General features: G+C 52.7%; 2 protein-coding genes across 5 annotated transcripts in view; one reads left to right on the top strand and one right to left on the bottom strand.

The window, feature by feature from the left end:
- Positions 1–3,428, top strand: part of LOC122561909 (proton channel OTOP3-like) — a 36,013-nt gene extending 32,585 nt beyond the window's left edge. For both annotated transcript variants that reach the window (XM_043714236.2, XM_043714235.2), the window contains exon 7: positions 3,013–3,428. In XM_043714236.2, the coding sequence (XP_043570171.2) occupies positions 3,013–3,183 (171 nt within the window). In that variant the 3' untranslated portion in view covers positions 3,184–3,428. The remainder of the gene's footprint in view (positions 1–3,012) is intronic.
- A 17,223-nt stretch (positions 3,429–20,651) lies between these two features.
- Positions 20,652–21,416, bottom strand: part of LOC122561967 (protein HID1) — a 129,065-nt gene continuing 128,300 nt past the window's right edge. For 2 of the 3 annotated variants that reach the window (XM_088000404.1, XM_088000405.1), the window contains one exon: positions 20,653–21,326. In XM_088000404.1, coding sequence (XP_087856530.1) covers positions 21,263–21,326 — 64 coding nt within the window. In that variant the 3' untranslated portion in view covers positions 20,653–21,262. Of the gene's footprint in view, positions 21,327–21,416 lie in introns of all 3 variants that reach the window. The other variant, XM_088000406.1, reaches the window with a different exon arrangement.

Genomic DNA, 21,416 nt, shown 5'->3' with positions numbered 1-21,416 from the left:
TTAAGGCAGTTTGATCTGATGTCTTTATTTGTTTAGATGTTTAATGTACTACTCAAATCTCTCAGCATCTCATGACTGTGCTGGCTCTTTGAAACAGTAAACTGCCCTTTTCTCCCTCCAGTGCTGTGTTGCCCTCTGTTTGTTATCCCAGAGATGTTGCAGGAATCTCTGTCCTAACCACTCCCTGTGGCAAAGCACTCTGTCCATCCAATGGCCCTGTGCTAAAGAGATGTTTGCTAACTCTGTTGGGTCTTTATGACCATTTTAGAATTTACACCCCCTCGACACTGAGCCCACAATCTTCCGCTGGCGATTCTGTGCAAACCCTTCACAATGTGAACACTCAGTTAAACATCCTCTTACCCTCTCTGCTCCAATGAAAACTGGGCAATCTTCACTGTACTCTCTCTATTGGGCGGGGGGCGGGGGGTGTGCCTAACTCATGCTATTGAACTAACTTATCATTGCATCTATTCTTGCTTGTTATATCCATCTTTCTAAAGCCTAAAAAATCTACACTGCTATCACTAAAGGATTATTATGTATTCGAGCTCCAAGGTTGTTCTACTTTGCACCCTTTCTCTTCATTGTGTTAATTATCCAATTGCTTGTTTTCTTGTATCTAACCTGTTATAGGTTAGAGACACTGCCCTGCCAAACACTCTTAAAGCTGGAAACATGAAAATATAGGAGTAGGTGTAAACCATGATCTCCCTTGACCTGCTCCCCATTCAGTACAATTGGATCAACAATTTCAATTCACATACCTGCCTCCTTTCCATATCCCTCAATCCCCTGAGAGATTACTCACCTAAACCTAACTTATATTCAGTCCACAACCCTCTGGAGTTCGGAATTGCAAATATTCATAATCTTTTGGGCGACACAGTGACTCAGTGGTTAGTATTGCTGCCTCACAGCACCAGAGACCTGGGTTTGATTCCACTCTCGGGCCACTGTCTGTGTGGAGTTTGCACATTCTCCCCGTGTCTGTGCGGGTTTCCTCCAGGTGCTCCGGTTTCCTCCCACAATCCAAAGATGTGCAGGTCAGATGAATTGGCCATGCTAAATTGTCATTAGTCAGAGGGAAGTGGGTCTGGTTAGTTACTCTTCGGAGGGTCGGTGTGGACTTGTTGGGCCGAAGGGTCTGTTTCCACACTGTAGGGAATCTATTCTAATCTAATCTAATAAATTTCTCCTCAACTCAGTCCTAAATGATCTGTCCTTATCCTGAGACTTGTCCCTCTCTGTTCTAGATACCCCAGTCGGGGAGAGACAATTTCTCAGGGTCTATCCTGTCAAGCCCTTTCCAAACCCTTTCAAATGTTTCCCTGAGATCACCTTTCATTCTTCCAAACTCCAGAGAATACCGACCTGAGAATATCAGCCTCTCATCACAGGACAACCCCTCATTCCAGGGTCTAATGTGTGATCCTTCTGTTTACCACCTCCAACACAACTACATCCTTACCTTAAATATGAGAGCAAAACTACACACAGGATTCTGGGTGTGATCTCACCAAAACTCTAACAAATTGTAGCTAGACTTCTTTATTCCTTTAATCCACTCGCAATAAAGGTCAATATGCCATTTCCCTTCCCAACAACTGCAGTACCTGGATACTCTCTTTCTGTATTCCTTGTATGAATAAACCCAAGACCCTTCAAACATCAACGTTTACAAGTTTCACATGTCTTTTAAAACTAATCTGGTTCTCTATTGCTACAACCAAAGTGAATAAACTCTGACTTCCCCACATTGTACCCCACCTGCCAATATATTAACCACTCACTTCATCTGGTACTCACTTCACAGTTTCACGGTGATCTCCGTATGATTCATGTCCCAACTGAGTTGGAGGTCATAAGCAGTTACATCTCCTCCTGTCTCCATATCGTAGACAATAACAGAACTACAAAGAGACTGAGGCCCCAACACTCACCCTTTCACTAATCCCTGTCCGTCAGGTGGACAATGCTGCAGTTAGCCCTACTTTCTGCTTCCTGTCCATTAATCAATTCTCTATCCATGACAACTCCATGGATCCTGTTCTTATGTATTAACTTTCCATGGAACGCTTTATGGTTTGGCTTTTGAAATCTAAGTATATTACATCGACTGGCTCCCCTCTATCTGATGAGTTACATCCTCAGAAACCCTGAAAAAAGATTAAACATGATTTCCCTTTTGCACTTTGTTTGATCAGACTCTGAATTCTGAAACATACAGTTAGGACTTCCTTAATAGCAGATACCAACACTTCTCTAGCAATTAATGCCAAGCTAGCTGGCCTGCAGCTCCCTGTTCTCACTTTCCTTCTTCAATAACCCAGAGATCTATCTTTTTTGCTTAATGTATTTTCCTTAAGCATTTCAGATTATTTCCTAAAATGCTTTCCATCAGCTGAAACCATTCTAGAAAAGTTCAATGTTCTATGCACAGCAAGTATTCTCAATGACTGTATGAGCATACGGTTAGATACAGTGTAAAGCTCCCTCAACACTGTCCCCATCATACACGCCCAGGCCAGGGACAGCACAGGGTTAGATACAGAGTAAAGCTCCCTATACACTGTCCCCATCATACACGCCCAGGCCAGGGACAGCACAGGGTTAGATACAGAGTAAAGCTCCCTCTACACTGTCCCCATCATACACGCCCAGGCCAGGGACAGCACAGGGTTAGATACAGAGTAAAGCTCCCTCTACACTGTCCCCATCATACACGCCCAGGCCAGGGACAGCACAGGGTTAGATACAGAGTAAAGCTCCCTCTACACTGTCCCCATTAAACATTCATGTCCATTCTGTCTCAGTGGACTCAATGACCTGTCCTAGAAGCAGAGATCCCTTGGACTGAAACCATTTGGTTTACCCCGTGTTGAATTCAATATGTTTTTCTGTCACTACAATCAATAATAACTAACTAAGCAGTAATAACTAAGTCTTGGTTTGGATGTCAGGGCTGATCTGACCCGAGAGGGTGAGTGACTGTATTTTATTCATTTCCAGCTCTGGGTTATGCCAGCATTCGGAGCTCACCCCCAGTTTGAAAATGGTCTTGAGAAACATTTCTATGGATTTTCCGTCTGGTTTGCCATCCTGAATTTTGGGCTGCCTTTGGGAGTTTTTTACAGAATGCATTCTGCCGGTAACCTCCTGGAAATTTATCTGACTGCCTGATCCGCCCGTCTGCTCCTGAAGAAAGGTCACTGCCTGATTATTGCACCGATTAGGAATAGTAGGCTCTGGAAGCTGATTTTGATGAATGGACAGGACTGGGGAGAACTCTGGATTTGGGACCCTGTTGGAAATCCAGTGCATTTGCTGAAGCTCCTATAGATCTCGGGTAGAAGGAGGATCCAGGAAAGCAGCTTAGAAATTGGAGTGATGAAGAGAGAACAAATTTAAAATAAAAGTCTTTTTCTGTGCAATCATGCTGCATAAACCTCATTGTATGTTAATGTTTGATACTCCAAATGCAATGTCCAATCACTCATTGCACATGACAGGTAAGTCAGCAAAGAACAGCATAAATCTCTCTCAAACAAAACAGAGAGATGAACACAGGGCACAGTTCGAGAGCCCGATAATGGGAGAGGCAGAAATCAGCTTGAGGGCGAGACGTGAACGACATTAATCACGCCAATGGCTTTTTGAAATATTAACAAGCTACTCAAGGTCACCCCATCATCAAAAGTCACTGATCCTACTCAGTAACTGACATTTGTCTGAACTCAAACCTGCTGAGTAACAGAGCCAAAGCTTTAGCTGACAGGGAGAGAACAGCAGGGCATGATGCTGCGAGTGTTGTCTGTGCAAGTTGGTTTATGGTGAATTTTACAACACCAGGACAGAAACTCTCATGTTTAAGAGGAGAACAGTTTCCTCAGTGCAGGATCCGGTCCTGGGAGAAAGTGAGGGCTGCGAGTGCTGGAGATCAGAGTCGATAGTGTGGTGCTGGAAAAGCACAGCTGGTCAGGGAGCATCTGAGGAACAAGAGAATCGACATTTCCTGATGAAGGGCTTATGCCAGAAACTTCGATTCTCCTGCTCCTCGGATGTTACCTGACCTGCTGCACTTTTCCAGCACCACACTCTTCGACTCAGGCTGTGGTCCTGTTAGAGTGGACAGGTGGCACACAGTGTCAGTGTGCAGTTGATGGTGTCTGATGTGGTGATGGCCCCTTATGTCTTTCAGATCTAACTGACAGTGAACTGAAGCACAATAACAGGAACTGCACTGAGCAACCAGGTTAACAGGTACTGGGACCCGGGCACTGGGAAGTGGTGCCTCAGACTCGGAGCTGTGGTTCAGCCAAGGACAACACTCACTTCTCAACCAGAAAGTCACTGTATCCATGCCAAGTACGGGGGTCAAACAATACAGGGCAATATTTCACTGAATGACTGCAGTACTGCCAGGGTGTAGCACTGAGCAAGTATAGCTCCATCCAAGGACCCCATTGACCCGGTGTAGCACTGTCCAGGTGCGACACGGTCGGGGTGGGACACGGTCGGGGTGGGACGCGGTCGGGGTGGGACGCGGTCGGGGTGTAGCAGTGTCAGGGTGTGACAAGGTCGGGGTGTAGCAGTGTCAGGGTGTGACACGGTCGGGGTGTAGCAGTGTCCGGGTGTGACACGGTCGGGGTGTAGCAGTGTCCGGGTGTGACACGGTCGGGGTGTAGCAGTGTCCGGGTGTGACGTGGTCGGGTGTAGCAGTGTCCGGGTGTGACACGGTCGGGGTGTAGCAGTGTCCGGGTGTGACACGGTCGGGGTGTAGCAGTGTCCGGGTGTGACACGGTCGGGGTGCAGCAGTGTCCGGGTGTGACACGGTCGGGGTGCAGCAGTGTCCGGGTGTGACACGGTCGGTGTGTAGCAGTGTCCGGGTGTGACACGGTCGGAGTGTAGCAGTGTCCGGGTGTGACACGGTCGGGGTGTAGCAGTGTCCGGGTGTGACACGGTCGGTGTGTAGCAGTGTCCGGGTGTGACACGGTCGGTGTGTAGCAGTGTCCGGGTGTGACACGGTCGGTGTGTAGCAGTGTCCGGGTGTGACACGGTCGGGGTGCAGCAGTGTCCGGGTGTGACACGGTCGGGGTGTAGCAGTGTCCGGGTGTGACACGGTCGGTGTGTAGCACTGTCCGCGTGTAGCACTGTCCGCGTGAAGCAGTGTCCGGGTGTGACAGGGTCGGGGTGCAGCAGTGTCCGGGTGTGACAAGGTCGGGGTGTAGCAGTGTCAGGGTGTGACACGGTCGGGGTGTAGCAGTGTCCGGGTGTGACACGGTCGGGGTGTAGCAGTGTCCAGGTGTGACACGGTCGGGGTGTAGCAGTGTCCGGGTGTGACACGGTCGGGGTGTAGCAGTGTCCAGGTGTGACGTGGTCGGGGTGTAGCAGTGTCCGGGTGTGACACGGTCGGGGTGCAGCAGTGTCCGGGTGTGACACGGTCGGGGTGCAGCAGTGTCCGGGTGTGACAGGGTCGGGGTGCAGCAGTGTCCGGGTGTGACACGGTCGGTGTGTAGCACGGTCCGCGTGAACCAGTGTCCGGGTGTGACACGGTCGGGGTGTAGCAGTGTCCGGGTGTGAAACGGTCGGGGTGTAGCAGTGTCCGGGTGTGACACGGTCGGGGTGTAGCAGTGTCCGGGTGTGACACGGTCGGGGTGTAGCAGTGTCAGGGTGTGACACGGTCGGGGTGCAGCAGTGTCCGGGTGTGACACGGTCGGGGTGCAGCAGTGTCCGGGTGTGACGCGGTCGGTGTGTAGCAGTGTCCGGGTGTGACGCGGTCGGGGTGTAGCAGTGTCCGGGTGTGACGCGGTCGGGGTGTAGCAGTGTCCGGGTGTGACGCGGTCGGGGTGTAGCAGTGTCCGGGTGTGACACGGTCGGGGTGTAGCAGTGTCCGGGTGTGACGCGGTCGGGGTGTAGCAGTGTCCGGGTGTGACGCGGTCGGGGTGTAGCAGTGTCCGGGTGTGACGCGGTCGGGGTGCAGCAGTGTCCGGGTGTGACGCGGTCGGGGTGCAGCAGTGTCCGGGTGTGACGCGGTCGGGGTGTAGCAGTCTCTGGGTGTGACTCAGTCGGGGTGTAGCAGTGTCCGGGTGTGACACGGTCGGGGTGTAGCAGTGTCCGGGTGTGACGTGGTCGGGGTGTAGCAGTGTCCGGGTGTGACACGGTCGGTGTGTAGCAGTGTCCGGGTGTGACACGGTCGGGGTGTAGCAGTGTGCGGGTGTGATACGGTCGGTGTGTAGCAGTGTCCGGGTGTGACGTGGTCGGGGTGTAGCAGTGTCCGGGTGTGACACGGTCGGTGTGTAGCAGTGTCCGGGTGTGACGCGGTCGGGGTGCAGCACTGTCCGGGTGTGACGCGGTCGGTGTGTAGCAGTGTCCGGGTGTGACGCGGTCGGGGTGTAGCAGTGTCCGGGTGTGACACGGTCGGGGTGCAACAGTGTCCGGGTGTGACACGGTCGGTGTGCAGCAGTGTCCGGGTGTGACACGGTCGGTGTGTAGCAGTGTCCGGGTGTGACACGGTCGGGGTGTAGCAGTGTCCGGGTGTGACAGGGTCGGTGTGTAGCAGTGTCCGGGTGTGACAGGGTCGGGGTGTAGCAGTGTCCGGGTGTGACACGATCGGTGTGTAGCAGTCTCCGGGTGTGACACGGTCGGGGTGCAGCAGTGTCCGGGTGTGACACGGTCGGGGTGTAGCAGTGTCCGGGTGTGACACGGTCGGTGTGTAGCACTGTCCGCGTGAAGCAGTGTCCGGGTGTGACAGGGTCGGGGTGTAGCAGTGTCCGGGTGTGACAAGGTCGGTGTGACACGGTCGGGGTGTCGCAGTGTCCGGGTGTGACACGGTCGGGGTGTAGCAGTGTCCGGGTGTGACAGGGTCGGGGTGTAGCAGTGTCCGGGTGTGACGCGGTCGGGGTGTAGCAGTGTCCGGGTGTGACGCGGTCGGGGTGTAGCAGTGTCCGGGTGTGACGCGGTCGGGGTGTAGCAGTGTCCGGGTGTGACGCGGTCGGTGTGTAGCAGTGTCCGGGTGTGACGCGGTCGGGGTGTAGCAGTGTCCGGGTGTGACACGGTCGGTGTGTAGCAGTGTCCGGGTGTGACACGGTCGGGGTGCAACAGTGTCCGGGTGTGACACGGTCGGTGTGCAGCAGTGTCCGGGTGTGACACGGTCGGTGTGCAGCAGTGTCCGGGTGTGACACGGTCGGGGTGTAGCAGTGTCCGGGTGTGACAAGGTCGGTGTGTAGCAGTGTCCGGGTGTGACAGGGTCGGGGTGTAGCAGTGTCCGGGTGTGACACGATCGGTGTGTAGCAGTCTCCGGGTGTGACACGGTCGGGGTGCAGCAGTGTCCGGGTGTGACACGGTCGGGGTGCAGCAGTGTCCGGGTGTGACACGGTCGGTGTGTAGCACTGTCCGCGTGAAGCAGTGTCCGGGTGTGACACGGTCGGGGTGTAGCAGTGTCCGGGTGTGACAGGGTCGGGGTGTAGCAGTGTCCGGGTGTGACAGGGTCGGGGTGTAGCAGTGTCCGGGTGTGACGCGGTCGGGGTGTAGCAGTGTCCGGGTGTGACGCGGTCGGGGTGTAGCAGTGTCCGGGTGTGACGCGGTCGGGGTGTAGCAGTGTCCGGGTGTGACGCGGTCGGTGTGTAGCAGTGTCCGGGTGTGACGCGGTCGGGGTGTAGCAGTGTCCGGGTGTGACACGGTCGGTGTGTAGCAGTGTCCGGGTGTGACACGGTCGGGGTGCAACAGTGTCCGGGTGTGACACGGTCGGTGTGCAGCAGTGTCCGGGTGTGACACGGTCGGTGTGCAGCAGTGTCCGGGTGTGACACGGTCGGGGTGTAGCAGTGTCCGGGTGTGACAAGGTCGGTGTGTAGCAGTGTCCGGGTGTGACAGGGTCGGGGTGTAGCAGTGTCCGGGTGTGACACGATCGGTGTGTAGCAGTCTCCGGGTGTGACACGGTCGGGGTGCAGCAGTGTCCGGGTGTGACACGGTCGGGGTGCAGCAGTGTCCGGGTGTGACACGGTCGGTGTGTAGCACTGTCCGCGTGAAGCAGTGTCCGGGTGTGACACGGTCGGGGTGTAGCAGTGTCCGGGTGTGACAGGGTCGGGGTGTAGCAGTGTCCGGGTGTGACAGGGTCGGGGTGTAGCAGTGTCCGGGTGTGACACGGTCGGGGTGTAGCAGTGTCCGGGTGTGACACGGTCGGGGTGTAGCAGTGTCCGGGTGTGACACGGTCGGGGTGTAGCAGTGTCCGGGTGTGACACGGTCGGGGTGTAGCAGTGTCCGGGTGTGACACGGTCGGGGTGCAGCAGTGTCCGGGTGTGACACGGTCGGGGTGCAGCAGTGTCCGGGTGTGACACGGTCGGGGTGCAGCAGTGTCCGGGTGTGACACGGTCGGGGTGCAGCAGTGTCCGGGTGTGACACGGTCGGGGTGCAGCAGTGTCCGGGTGTGACACGGTCGGGGTGCAGCAGTGTCCGGGTGTGACACGGTCGGGGTGCAGCAGTGTCCGGGTGTGACACGGTCGGGGTGCAGCAGTGTCCGGGTGTGACACGGTCGGGGTGCAGCAGTGTCCGGGTGTGACACGGTCGGGGTGCAGCAGTGTCCGGGTGTGACACGGTCGGGGTGCAGCAGTGTCCGGGTGTGACACGGTCGGTGTGCAGCAGTGTCCGGGTGTGACACGGTCGGTGTGCAGCAGTGTCCGGGTGTGACACGGTCGGGGTGCAGCACTGTCCGCGTGAAGCAGTGTCCGAGTGCGACAGGGTCGGGGTGCAGCAGTGTCCGGGTGTGACAAGGTCGGTGTGTAGCAGTGTCCGGGTGTGACGCGGTCGGGGTGCAGCAGTGTCCGGGTGTGACCCAGTCGGTGTGTAGCAGTGTCCGGGTGTGACGCGGTCGGGGTGCAGCAGTGTCCGGGTGTGACCCAGTCGGTGTGTAGCAGTGTCCGGGTGTGACGCGGTCGGGGTGCAGCAGTGTCCGGGTGTGACGCGGTCGGGGTGCAGCAGTGTCCGGGTGTGACGCGGTCGGGGTGCAGCAGTGTCCGGGTGTGACGCGGGCGGGGTGCAGCAGTGTCCGGGTGTGACGCGGTCGGGGTGCAGCACTGTCCGGGTGTGACACGGTCGGTGTGTAGCAGTGTCCGGGTGCGACACGGTCCGGGTGCGACACGGTCCGGGTGCGACACGGTCCGGGTGCGACACGGTCCGGGTGCGACACGGTCCGGGTGCGACACGGTCCGGGTGCGACACGGTCCGGGTGCGACACGGTCCGGGTGCGACACGGTCCGGGTGCGACACGGTCCGGGTGCGACACGGTCCGGGTGCGACACGGTCCGGGTGCGACACGGTCCGGGTGCGACACGGTCCGGGTGCGACACGGTCCGGGTGCGACACGGTCCGGGTGCGACACGGTCCGGGTGCGACACGGTCCGGGTGCGACACGGTCCGGGTGCGACACGGTCCGGGTGCGACACGGTCCGGGTGCGACACGGTCCGGGTGCGACACGGTCCGGGTGCGACACGGTCCGGGTGCGACACGGTCCGGGTGCGACACGGTCCGGGTGCGACACGGTCCGGGTGCGACACGGTCCGGGTGCGACACGGTCCGGGTGCGACACGGTCCGGGTGCGACACGGTCCGGGTGCGACACGGTCCGGGTGCGACACGGTCCGGGTGCGACACGGTCCGGGTGCGACACGGTCCGGGTGCGACACGGTCCGGGTGCGACACGGTCCGGGTGCGACACGGTCCGGGTGCGACACGGTCCGGGTGCGACACGGTCCGGGTGCGACACGGTCCGGGTGCGACACGGTCCGGGTGCGACACGGTCGGGGTGCGACACGGTCCGGGTGCAGCACTGTCGGGGTGCGGCACTGTCGGGGTGCAGCACTGTCGGGGTGCAGCACTGTCGGGGTGCGGCACTGTCGGGGTGCAGCACTGTCGGGGTGCGGCACTGTCGGGGTGCAGCACTGTCGGGGTGCAGCACTGTCGGGGTGCAGCACTGTCGGGGTGCAGCACTGTCGGGGTGCAGCACTGTCGGGGTGCAGCACTGTCGGGGTGCGACACGGTCGGGGTGCAGCACTGTCGGGGTGCAGCACTGTCGGGGTGCAGCACTGTCGGGGTGTGACACTGTCAATGAGACGTTAATCTGATTTCTGACATTGGTTTGTTAAAGGTTCAACAGTGTATATTTTTTAAACTCACAGGAAGGTCTGCGCAGAGCCCCAGTTAATATCTCGCCCAGAATAAACACCCCTGACCTACATGCTAATTCACACTGCTGCTTATGGAGGTTTGCTGTCTGTTAATTGCTTGCTTTGTTGCCTGTAATAACAATGACCACTCTGCATGGTATTTGGGATAATTCGAGACTGGGAAACATTTAGTGAAAGAATTTTTAAAACTTGGGGCGACATTCTAAAGGGGATACAGGAGCAAGGGGTGTGGGGCTGTATGTGTGCAGACCATTGAAGGTGACAGGACAGGTGGACAGAGCAGCTCAAAGTATCCAGTGTTCTCAGCTTCATAGGGGCACAGAGTACCAGAACAAGGTGATGTTGAACCTGTTAGCCATCAATACTTGGAATATTGTGAATGAGTTGTGGGTGCCATATTATAGGAAAGGTGTGTGAGAGAGAGAGAGAGAGAGGGAGAGACAGAGAGAGAGATAGAGAGAGGGAGAGACAGAGAGAGAGATAGAGAGAGAGAGTGTACACAGAAGCTATTCTACAAGAATGGAATGAGGATGGCTTGAAGAAGTTGAGTCTGTTTCCCTTGGAGATTTGATGGAGGTTTTCAAATTTGAGAGTCAGCTGGACAGAGTAGACAGGGAGAAGTTGTTCCTGCTGTAAAAGGAACAAGACTGATAGGGGATATATTTCAACTCATGACCGAATAAAACATTTTCATACGGCGAGTAGTTAGGGTCAACATTTCCTTATTCTGTCCTGAACTAAATGTAACATTGATCTTCCTCAGAACAGCCTGAGGTTGAACCAATCCGTTCACGTTGATGCTGAATTTGATCCTGTTGTACTTGAGCTTTCATCCACACGTTAAACCATCAGGACTGGCTGCCTGTTTCTATCTCTATAACAACAGTTAAACTCTACCTTGGAGTATTTCCTGCTGAAATCCCCTTTGTGTTTTTGTCATCTCTGAATTCCACTGTTCCAACACACTCATGGCTGGTTTACAACACTATGTTTTTTATAAATTCTCTCAGACTCCTGCAGCCACTAGTCTTATACAAAGCCTTGTTCCCTCGTCACCCACCTCGCTGATTGGCACTGGCTCCCAGTTAAACTCTTAAAAAACACACCCTCCTTTTCAAATGCTTCCTGTAACTCTAAACTCCTCCATGCTGCACCTCTCTGAAATCTCTGCATGCCTCCAACTCAGCAATCTGTCACGTTTCCTTATTTTGGTCACTCCAGACTGAGAGTTCCGTGTGCAGCTGGCTAAGCCTCTGTACCTCCCTCTCTTTCTCTCTCTCCGCCTCACCAGTTCTGACCCAAGCTGCCAGCCGGCTGTCCCAGTATCACACTGTCAGCAAGGTTTGAGAAGTGCCTTACCAAGTTGCCATCTAAATGTTGACATGAGGCAGCACAGGGGGTGGGGAAGAGAAAACGAGAGATTCGAGCATGGGGAAAGAGAATTTTAAAAATCAAGGCACTTCTGGACCAGAGATAAATCATCTTTGCCCAGTTTGTAAAGGTGCAGATGTTTATCACGCAACTGTTCCACTCCATCATCCCCAGGCACCCTCTGTCGTTATATGACACACGACAGTGAATGTCCAGTGAACATCTCCTGACTATTTACCGGGGTGGGGGGTGGTGAAAACATGTTAGCAGCTTACCCACAGATACAGCATGTTTACCTTCCCATTGGAGTCACTGTAACAATAGTCTCTCCCTCTCTGAGGCACAGGCTGACAGATTATAGCCCTCATCAGCTGCCCCAATGTGTCCGGACACAAATCTGGGATTTCCTGAACTGACTCAGGTCCGCAGCAGAGCAGATCTCTGAAGCAATGCCATCCCTCCACTTCTCACCTGTAACCCTGACCTTTCCTCCTTTGCAGATCACAGTCTCGTTCCCTTTTTAAATGTTTCACTTGATCCCAGTTTCAGGCAGGGAATTCCAGACCCAAACCACTCACTGGGTGAAGATGTTTGCATGTAACTACTTCTTCACCAATTATTTCAAATCTTTGCCGTTTCATTCTCGATTCTTTTTGTCAATGGAAACAGTTTCAACCCAACTACTCTATCCACAGATCTCATGATTTTGAAAACCTCCATCAGATTCCCTTCTCCAAGCGTCAACAGCTCCCAGCCTCTCGGATCTGTCTTCATAACTAAAGTTCCCATCCCAGAAACTATCCTGTATCCCCTTCACATACTTCTGAAAGTCTGGTGCCCAGAACTGAACACAATGTAGAACCAAACAAGCATCTTAAACCAGTTCAACGCAGCCTCCCTACTCTCAGGCCTTATTAATAAAGCTGAGGATACTGTATACCTTCTGTCAGGTCCTGGGTTCCAGAGGTATGAAGTAGCAACCTGAAGGCACACCAATGAGTGTTGAGTCAGAGTGGCGTGTGACTCAACAGGCTGAGCTGTACAGATCTCTAATCGGTCAGGGAATCAAGGGCAATGGGGAAAATGTGGAAGATTGGGAGCTCAGGATTGTCAGATAAACTCATTATTTTGGTGAATGGCCAGCATTTGCTCCAATATCTTATGGAAAGGTAACTTGAAGGGGATTGTGTATTTGCGAATTGGTGTTGGTGGTGGCACCAGCCTCTAATGTTATATCATTCAGTGTCAAGAGGAGGTTAGAAGTTGGCACAACGGGCAGTAATTGGCCAAGGTGAATCTTTCCTGCTTTTCTCACCGTGTGGAAGGTTTATCAAGGGAGGGGAGGGTGGGAGGAGAGGGTGGGGAGACCGTGTTGTCAAGGGGAAGCACCAGCTGGTAACTCGCACTCACTAAACTGCATTAACCCCTCAAGCTCGTCCAATCAGATCAGGAAGACTTTGTGACCTCCTGTCATAGGAGCTGCCCATCCAGGTAGCCATTTCCCTTCCCAAGACAGAGCAGTGAATTCATCTCTCAGTGATGCCGCATGGAGCTCTGACCTGCTCCTTCCATAATCTTCCAGCTCTGTGCACTCTGGGCAACAGGAAGCACTGGAGAGATCCAGCGAGCCAGATCCTCCCTCCACGCTCTGGACCATCGGTTGGGGGAGGGGCGTAATGCTATGAAGTTGTATTTGAAAGGGCTTGTTTAGTCACGCAGAGACTGTTTGGTGGGAGAGTAGATTTTAAAATAGGATCATCATATTTCTTTGTTTCCTCACGTTTGTTAATATTTCTAATAATATTTTTTCAAATCTAATTCTGTTTATCCAAGTATATTTTCCCTTGTTGAAGTAAATTAACTCTTGCATCACAACACAACTGAGCTGTAAGCTACCACAGTTGGTGAATGCAGTTTCTTCACTCTCAGCCACACTCTGGTATGATTAGCCAGCCCTGTGGGACCCTTTACCCTTTCAGCACCTTACCCTGTCCCACTCCTTGCTGCCGTATCTGGTAACGCACTCACTGTGCATGACAAGCTTCTCATTCAGATATCTCCCTTCCCTCAGTTTCTGCTCCAAGCAGCTTCTCATCGTTGGTGATTACAATTTTCCTCTGCTCTTCTGTCTCTAATCTATATTCACAGCTACTCCCTTGGCCTCACCATCTCCCGTAGTTTTGCCACTACCATCATGAATAGCAGAAAAGGCGTCTCTGCTCATTCCTTCTCTACCCACCACCTCTTTCGGTGGCCATTCCAACATAACAACTGTCCCTCACGCTAACACTGACCTTCAAATTCTCAGCTCTCTTTTTGCTTTTGAGTCCTTTACTCATCATGATCATTCTGCAGCTACTGACTTGCTACCTTACACCCACTCCTATATTTCTGAAGTCCCCATTAAAACCAATACTGCCTCTCACCAGTAGTGGAGAGGCACGGTGGCACAGTGGTTAGCACTGCTGCCTCACAGCGCCTGAGACCCGGGTTCAATTCCCGCCTCAGGCGACTGACTGTGTGGAGTTTGCACGTTCTCCCAGTGTCTGCGTGGGTTTCCTCCGGGTGCTCCGGTTTCCTCCCACAGTCCAAAAGATGTGCAGGGTCAGGTGAATTGGCCATGCTAAATTGCCCGTAGTGTTAGGTAAGGGGTAAATGTAGGGGTATGGGTGGGTTTCGCTTCGGCGGGTCGGTGTGGACTTGTTGGGCCAAAGGGCCTGTTTCTACACTGTAATCTAATCTAATCTAAAACCACAGCCTTGGAGGTGTTGCTTTGAGTGCCTGTCACACACTCCATCCCTGAGCCATTGTCACGCTCACGGCTGCCTGTCTGAAGACAAGCCAGACTGTTGCCCTGCTCAGTGTTGCGTCTGACCCAAGAGGAACTGCCAATCACACACCCCTTCCATAACCATGGCTGCCTACGACAGAGTCTTCAGATCTGATAACCTAGAGATCCAACATCCAGTACCAGTTATTTCATTATTTGAATGGGGCACAGACCAACATTATTCCCAAGAATGTGACCAACTCAACATAGCTCATAGAATCATAGAGATGTACAGCATGGAAACAGACCCTTCGGTCCAACCCGTTCATGCCGACCAGATATCCCAACCCTATCTAGTCCCACCTGCCAGCACCCGACCCATATCCCTCCAAACCCTTCCTATTCATATACCCATCCAAATCCCTCTTAAATGTTGCAATTGTACCAGCCTCCACCACTTCCTCTGGCAGCTCATTCCATACACGTACCACCCTCTGCGTGAAAAAGTCGCCCCTTAGGTCTCTTGCATATCTTTCCCCTCTCACCCTAAACCTATGCCCTCTAGTTCTGGACTCCTCGACACCAGGGAAAAGACTTTGTCTATTTATCCTATCCATGCCCCTCATAATTTTGTAAACCTCTATAAGGTCACCCCTCAGCCTCCAAAGCTCCAGGGAAAACAGCCCCAGCCTGTTCAGCCTCTCCCTGTAGCTCAGACCCTCCAACCCTGGCAATATCCTTGTAAATCTTTTCTGAACCCTTTCAAGTTTCACAACATCTTTCCAATAGGAAGGAGACCAGAATTGCACCCAATATTCCAACAGTGGCCTAACCAATGTCCTGTACAGCCGCAACATGACCTCCCAACTCCTGTACTCAATACTCTGACCAATAAAGGAAAGCATACCAAACACCTTCTTCACTATCCTATCTACCTGCGACTCCACTTTCAAGGAGCTATGAACCTGCACTCCAAGGTCTCTTTGTTCAGCAACACTCCCTAGGACCTTACCATTAAGTGTATAAGTCCTGCTAAGATTTGCTTTCCCAAAATGCAGCACCTCGCATTTATCTGAATTAAACTCTATTTGCCACTTCTCAGCCCATTGGCCCATCTGGTCCAGATTCTGTTGTAATCTGAGGTAACCCTCTTCGCTGTCCACTACACCTCCAATTTTGGTGTCATCTGCAAACTTACTAACTATACCTCTTATGCTCGCATCCAAATCATTTATGTAAATGACAAAAAGTAGAGGGCCCAGCACTGATCCTTGTGGCACTCCACTGGTCACAGGCCTCCAGTCTGAAAAACAACCCTCCACCATCACCCTCTGACTTCTACCTTTGAGCCAGTTCTTTATCCAAATGCTAGTTCTCCCTGTATTCCATGAGATCTAACCTTGCTAATCAGTCTCCCATGGGGAACCGTGTTGTACGCCTTACTGAAGTCCATATAGTGCACATCTACTGCTCTGCCCTCATCAATCTTCTTTGTTACTTCTTCAAAAAACTCAATCAAGTTTGTGGGACATGATTTCCCACGCACAAAACCATGTTGACTATCCCAAATCAGTCCTTGCCTTTCCAAATACATGTACATCCTGTCCCTCAGGATTCCCTCCAACTTGCCCACCACCGACACCAGGCTCACTGGTCTATAGTTCCCTGACTTGTCCTTACCAACTTTCTTAAACAGTGGCACCACGTTAGCCAATCTCCAGTCTTCCGGCACCTCACCTGTGACTATCGATGATACAAATATCTCAGCAAGAGGCCCAGCAATCACTTCTCTAGCTTCCCACAGAGTTCTCGGGTACACCTGATCAGGTCCTGGGGATTTATCCACCTTTACCCGTTTCAAGACATCCAGCACTTCCTCCTCTGTAATCTGGACATTTTGCAAGATGTCACCATCTATTTCCCTACAGTCTATATCTTCCATATCCTCTTCCACAGAAAATACCGACGCAAAATATTCATTTAGTATCTCCCTCATTTTCTGTGGCTTCACACAAAGGCCTCCTTGCTGATCTTTGAGGGGCCCTATTCTCTCCCTCGTTACCCTTTTGTCCTTAATATATTTGTAAAAACCCTTTGGACTCTCCTTAATTCTATTTGCCAAAGCTACCTCATGTCCCCTTTTTGCCCTCCTGATTTCCCTCTTAAGTATACTCCTACTGCCTTTATACTCTTCTAAGGATTCACTCGAACTATCCTGTCTATACCTGACATATGCTTCCTTCTTTTTCTTAACCAAACCCTCAATTTCTTAAGAAAAAGAAGGAAGCATATGTCAGGTATACCATTTGAGTAGGATTACAACCTCCATTGATGTAATAAGCTGCCTTTCCTGTGCAGCGCCCCACAGCATCCCTCAGTGAAACATTCGGTCATGTGGCTTCAGGGTATCCACACTTTCACTCCTTTCAGGAGGAAGTCACCAGATGGGAACCAAGAGCAGCACACTGCCCTCTTTAGGCCAGAGGCAACACTGCAAAAGCACATTCTAGTTCTGGAAGCTGGTCAGCTCAAGAGAGCAGTGCAAGTGGCTGTCTTACTAACCAAACCTTATTGAATACAACCCACCCCAAGGAACAAACCTGCAGCCTTGCTCAGCTACGCTCTTTGAAGAATTTATTTTTCTTTTTAAATAATGAGAACAGTGTGAAAACAATACACATAAAGAATACAAATACCATCACTTCAGAGACAATATAAATAATAATTGTGTAACTTGACAATTAAAACTACACAGATTGGTAGATACTGGGTCCTTAAAGGGAAAAGTAACTCTACAGGTAAGTACATTTGAAAAAAAGTTACCTGCAGAGACTCTTTCCCCATTAAGTTTCCGTCTGTTACAACAACCAAGTACTTTCTAAAGTGCTATTACATGTGTGTTAATATCAGGGAGTCCATCAGGGAACAACCCACTCAATGCAGGACAGTCTGTTCAAACACTCCTGAACAATGCAAGGAACAGAGCACAAACTGACCCCAAGTCAAAATATTTCCAAAACATTCAACATTCCTGCTCGTTATGTGAAGGATGCTAGTGTTAACCATCCCAGGCACCCAGTCACAGTATGAAATACTCCCAGGACACTTAGAACATGGAGTTACATACAGAGTAAAGCTCCCTCTACACCGTCCCCATCAAATACTTCCAGGACAGGAACAGCACAGGGTTACAGAGTAAAGCTCCCTCTACACCGTCCCCATCAAATACTTCCAGGACAAGGACAGCATGGTGTTAGATACAGAGTAAAGCTCCCTCTACACTGTCCCCATCAAACACTCCCAGGACGGGGACAGCACGGGGTTAGATAGAGTAAAGCTCTCTCTACATGGTCCCCATCAAACACTCCCAGGGCAGGGACAGCACAGGGCTAGATACAGAGTAAAGCTCTCTCTACACTGTACCCATCAAACACTCCCGGGACAGGGGCAGCACGGGATTAGATACACAGTAGAGTTCCCTCTACACTGTCCCCATCAAACACTCCCAGGACAGGGACAGCACTGGGTTAGATACAGAGTAAAGCTCTCTCTACACTGTCCCCCATCAAACACTCCCGGGACAGGGACAGCATTGGGTTAGATACAGAGTAGAGCTCCCTCTACACTGTCCCTACCAAACACTCCCAGGACAGGAACAGCACGGAGTTAGATAGAGAGTGAAGCTTCCTCTACAATATGACAGGGTTGGCTTTTGCTGGGATTAAACTGCCCAATACATGGCTCTTGACCCAGCAGCCAGTAACCACATCCTGCCCCAATTAACAGTGAGGATGAAACATCGGACTTTCTGAATGTGTATGACACAGACTCACCAGGCAATGTTTTCACCCTGAGCTGTAGAGAGCAAATTCCCAGGTCAATGCACTTAAGATTATCAACTTCTGATAAGCCTAAACACCCGTGGAAGAGTTCGCAAATGATATGGGAAAGGAAACATTCAATACAGGGTACATTCAAGGTCAGAACGCAACCTTTTCTGGGTCTTTAATAATTAATAAAGTTCTCAGTGTTTTTTAAAACATTACAGTTAGTGGTTGTGGTTTGTACACAGACTAACAGAATACAACAACAAAAAGCAGAACATCACTAGGACCTTAGCAACAAAAGGATCTTAAATATTTGAACTAATTGTGAAGATCATTTACACAATAAAAACTCAAGTGGAGATGAACCATACTATGATGATGGAGGTGCTGTCTGGAGGGTTAATAACAACATTTTTTAAATGATTTCTAAAAGGCATTGAAAAGAAGAAACTTGCAGAGTGAGAATGACTGGTTTGCTCTTTCAAAGAGGCTGATTGGCTTCCCTTATGATTAATGTCCACTCAAGCTGCTAAAATACTCAATATTTTGTGTTTGTTTACAACATAACGTTGGTGAATGTAACGAACCAACCTTTAGAGAGATTAGAACATGCAGTAATGTACAACTGAATGCATTATCTATCAGACAGACTAAAAGATATCCTCCCTGCTTGACAGTTTTAATAGCTGGAAGATATGGTGTGGAGTCAGTGGTGTGTGAGAGGAGAAACAGGGGTCAGAGGTGACAGACAAACAGATAAACTGCTGGGTGTAAGCAGGGCTGGGAGCAGCAGTAAGGCTCACAGGAGGTACAGTGTGGACGCAAAGTGCACATGATGCAATGTGATATTCCTATACTACCATTAAACTGAGGCAACCTAGTAACAGCCTGTAGTACAAACGGTTTACCGAACTTCAGTAGTAAACACTCAATATTTAACATCGACATCAACCAGTGTTATAAATGGAGACATTCAATATATGAACAACAGTAATGTAACTGTGACAGGAATGGAGCTGTGGCAAACTCAACCAGTTCAAAATGTGACTTACACAACACATTTCAAATGTCACAGCCACCAGTCAGAGGAGTGTAGTGTCTGAGGAATGTAGATGGTGCAGAGAGGAAAAGAGGAGGACAGACTGGGAGCAACGCTGACTACTGTAACAATCTGACCAAGACAACCAGCGGAGATTGCTTTCCTATTGACACTCACACACTGACCCACTCCTTCACAGATACCCCCCTGTACAGGGGACACTCCCACACTGGAGGGCGGGAGGTCAGGGGAGAGAGACACCGGGAGGGCGGGGGGGTCAGGGGAGAGAGACACCGGGAGGGCGGGAGGTCAGGGGAGAGAGACACCGGGAGGGCGGGGGGGTCAGGGGAGAGAGACCTGGAGGGCGGGGTGGGTTTAGGGGGTTCAGGGGAGAGAGATAGACACCGGGAGGGTGGGGGGTCAGGGGAGAGAGAGAGAGAGACACCGGGAGGGCGGGGGGGTCAGGAGAGAGAGAGAGAGAGAGACACCGGGAGGGCGGGGGGGTCAGGAGAGAGAGAGAGAGACACCGGGAGGGCGGGGGGTCAGGGGAGAGAGAGAGAGAGACACCGGGAGGGCGGGGGGGTCAGGAGAGAGAGAGAGAGACACCGGGAGGGCGGGGGGGTCAGGGGAGAGAGAGAGAGACACCGGGAGGGCGGGGGGGTCAGGAGAGAGAGAGAGAGACACCGGGAGGGCGGGGGGTCAGGGGAGAGAGAGAGAGAGACACCGGGAGGGCGGGGGGTCAGGGGAGAGAGAGAGAGACACCGGGAGGGCGGGGGGTCAGGAGAGAGAGAGAGAGACACCGGGAGGGCGGGGGGTCAGGGGAGAGAGAGAGAGAGACACCGGGAGGGCAGGGGGTCAGGGGAGAGAGAGAGAGAGACACCGGGAGGGCGGGGGGTCAGGGGAGAGAGAGAGAAACACCGGGAGGGCAGGGGGTCAGGGGAGAGAGAGAGAGAGACACCGGGAGGGCGGGGGGTCAGGGGAGAGAGAGAGAGACACCGGGAGGGCGGGGGGTCAGGGGAGAGAGAGAGAGACACCGGGAGGGCGGGGGGTCAGGGGAGAGAGAGAGAGAGACACCGGGAGGGCGGGGGGTCAGGGGAGAGAGAGAGAGACACCGGGAGGGCGGGAGGGTCAGGGGAGAGAGAGAGAGAGAGACACCGGGAGGGCGGGGGGTCAGGGGAGAGAGAGAGAGAAACACCAGGAGGGTGGGAGGGTCAGGGGAGAGAGAGAGACACCGGGAGGGCGTGGGGTCAGGGGAGAGAGAGAGAGAGACACCGGGAGGGCGTGGGGTCAGGGGAGAGAGACCTGGAGGGCGGTGTGGGTTTAGGGGGTTCAGGGGAGAGAGATAGACACCGGGAGGGTGGGGGGTCAGGGGAGAGAGAGAGAGAAACACCGGGAGGGCGGGGGGGTCAGGAGAGAGAGAGAGAGACACCGGGAGGGCGGGAGGGTCAGGGGAGAGAGAGAGAGAAACACCGGGAGGGCGGGAGGGTCAGGGGAGAGAGACCTGGAGGGCGGGGGGGGTTTAGGGGTTCAGGGGAGAGGGACCAGGAGTGGCAGGGGGGTCAGGGGAGAGACATCGGGACAGCGGGGAGGGTCAGGAGAGAGAGACCTGGAGGGCGGGGAGGGGGGGTCAGGGGAGAGACACCGGGAGGGCAGGCGGGTCAGGGGAGAGGGTGAGTCACCCTCGCTCAGGGAAACCTGTACAATAGTAGCAGCCGCTCCCCGAGCGAGTCAGTGTAGCTGCTGCTTTATTACCGGAGCCAGTGGAGAGTTGTAGAGTGAACAGTTACCTATCACTCAGTGAAGGAACTGCCCCAGACTGAAGCCCTGCAGACAGAGCAGTATGGGAACAGGACAGCCTGGTCAGGTTAGACCTGACTATGTAGACAGTGACAGGGGGGGAGTTGGTGAGGATCTGGCTCAGTGAGGAAGCGGTCTGCCCTTAGTCCTATCAGGGGATACACAAACCATGTGAAAGGACATGTTACATCAGTTTAGGTAAAGGGGTGCAGATACCAGCTGTCAGACAGAGAATTAAAGTGAAAGTAATTTGGCCAGAGTTTTCCAGCTTCCCGCCTCAAACTCGCTGAATTTCAAACAGCTTCACATCAGTGTCATACCAGATGGGTGGGTCAACGTTCCTATGGAAACAAACAGAAAAGTCCGGGTGAGTGTAACCCACTGATGTGAGAGACCAGACGGCGACTGGAAAACTGGGAGGCTGCTGTCAT

This window comes from Chiloscyllium plagiosum, unplaced genomic scaffold, assembly GCF_037043375.1.
Source record: "Chiloscyllium plagiosum isolate Xiang-an unplaced genomic scaffold, Cpla_swu_hap1 HiC_scaffold_25, whole genome shotgun sequence".
In the NCBI taxonomy this organism is placed as follows: domain Eukaryota; kingdom Metazoa; phylum Chordata; class Chondrichthyes; order Orectolobiformes; family Hemiscylliidae; genus Chiloscyllium; species Chiloscyllium plagiosum.
This window is presented reverse-complemented; position numbering and strand designations above follow the sequence as displayed.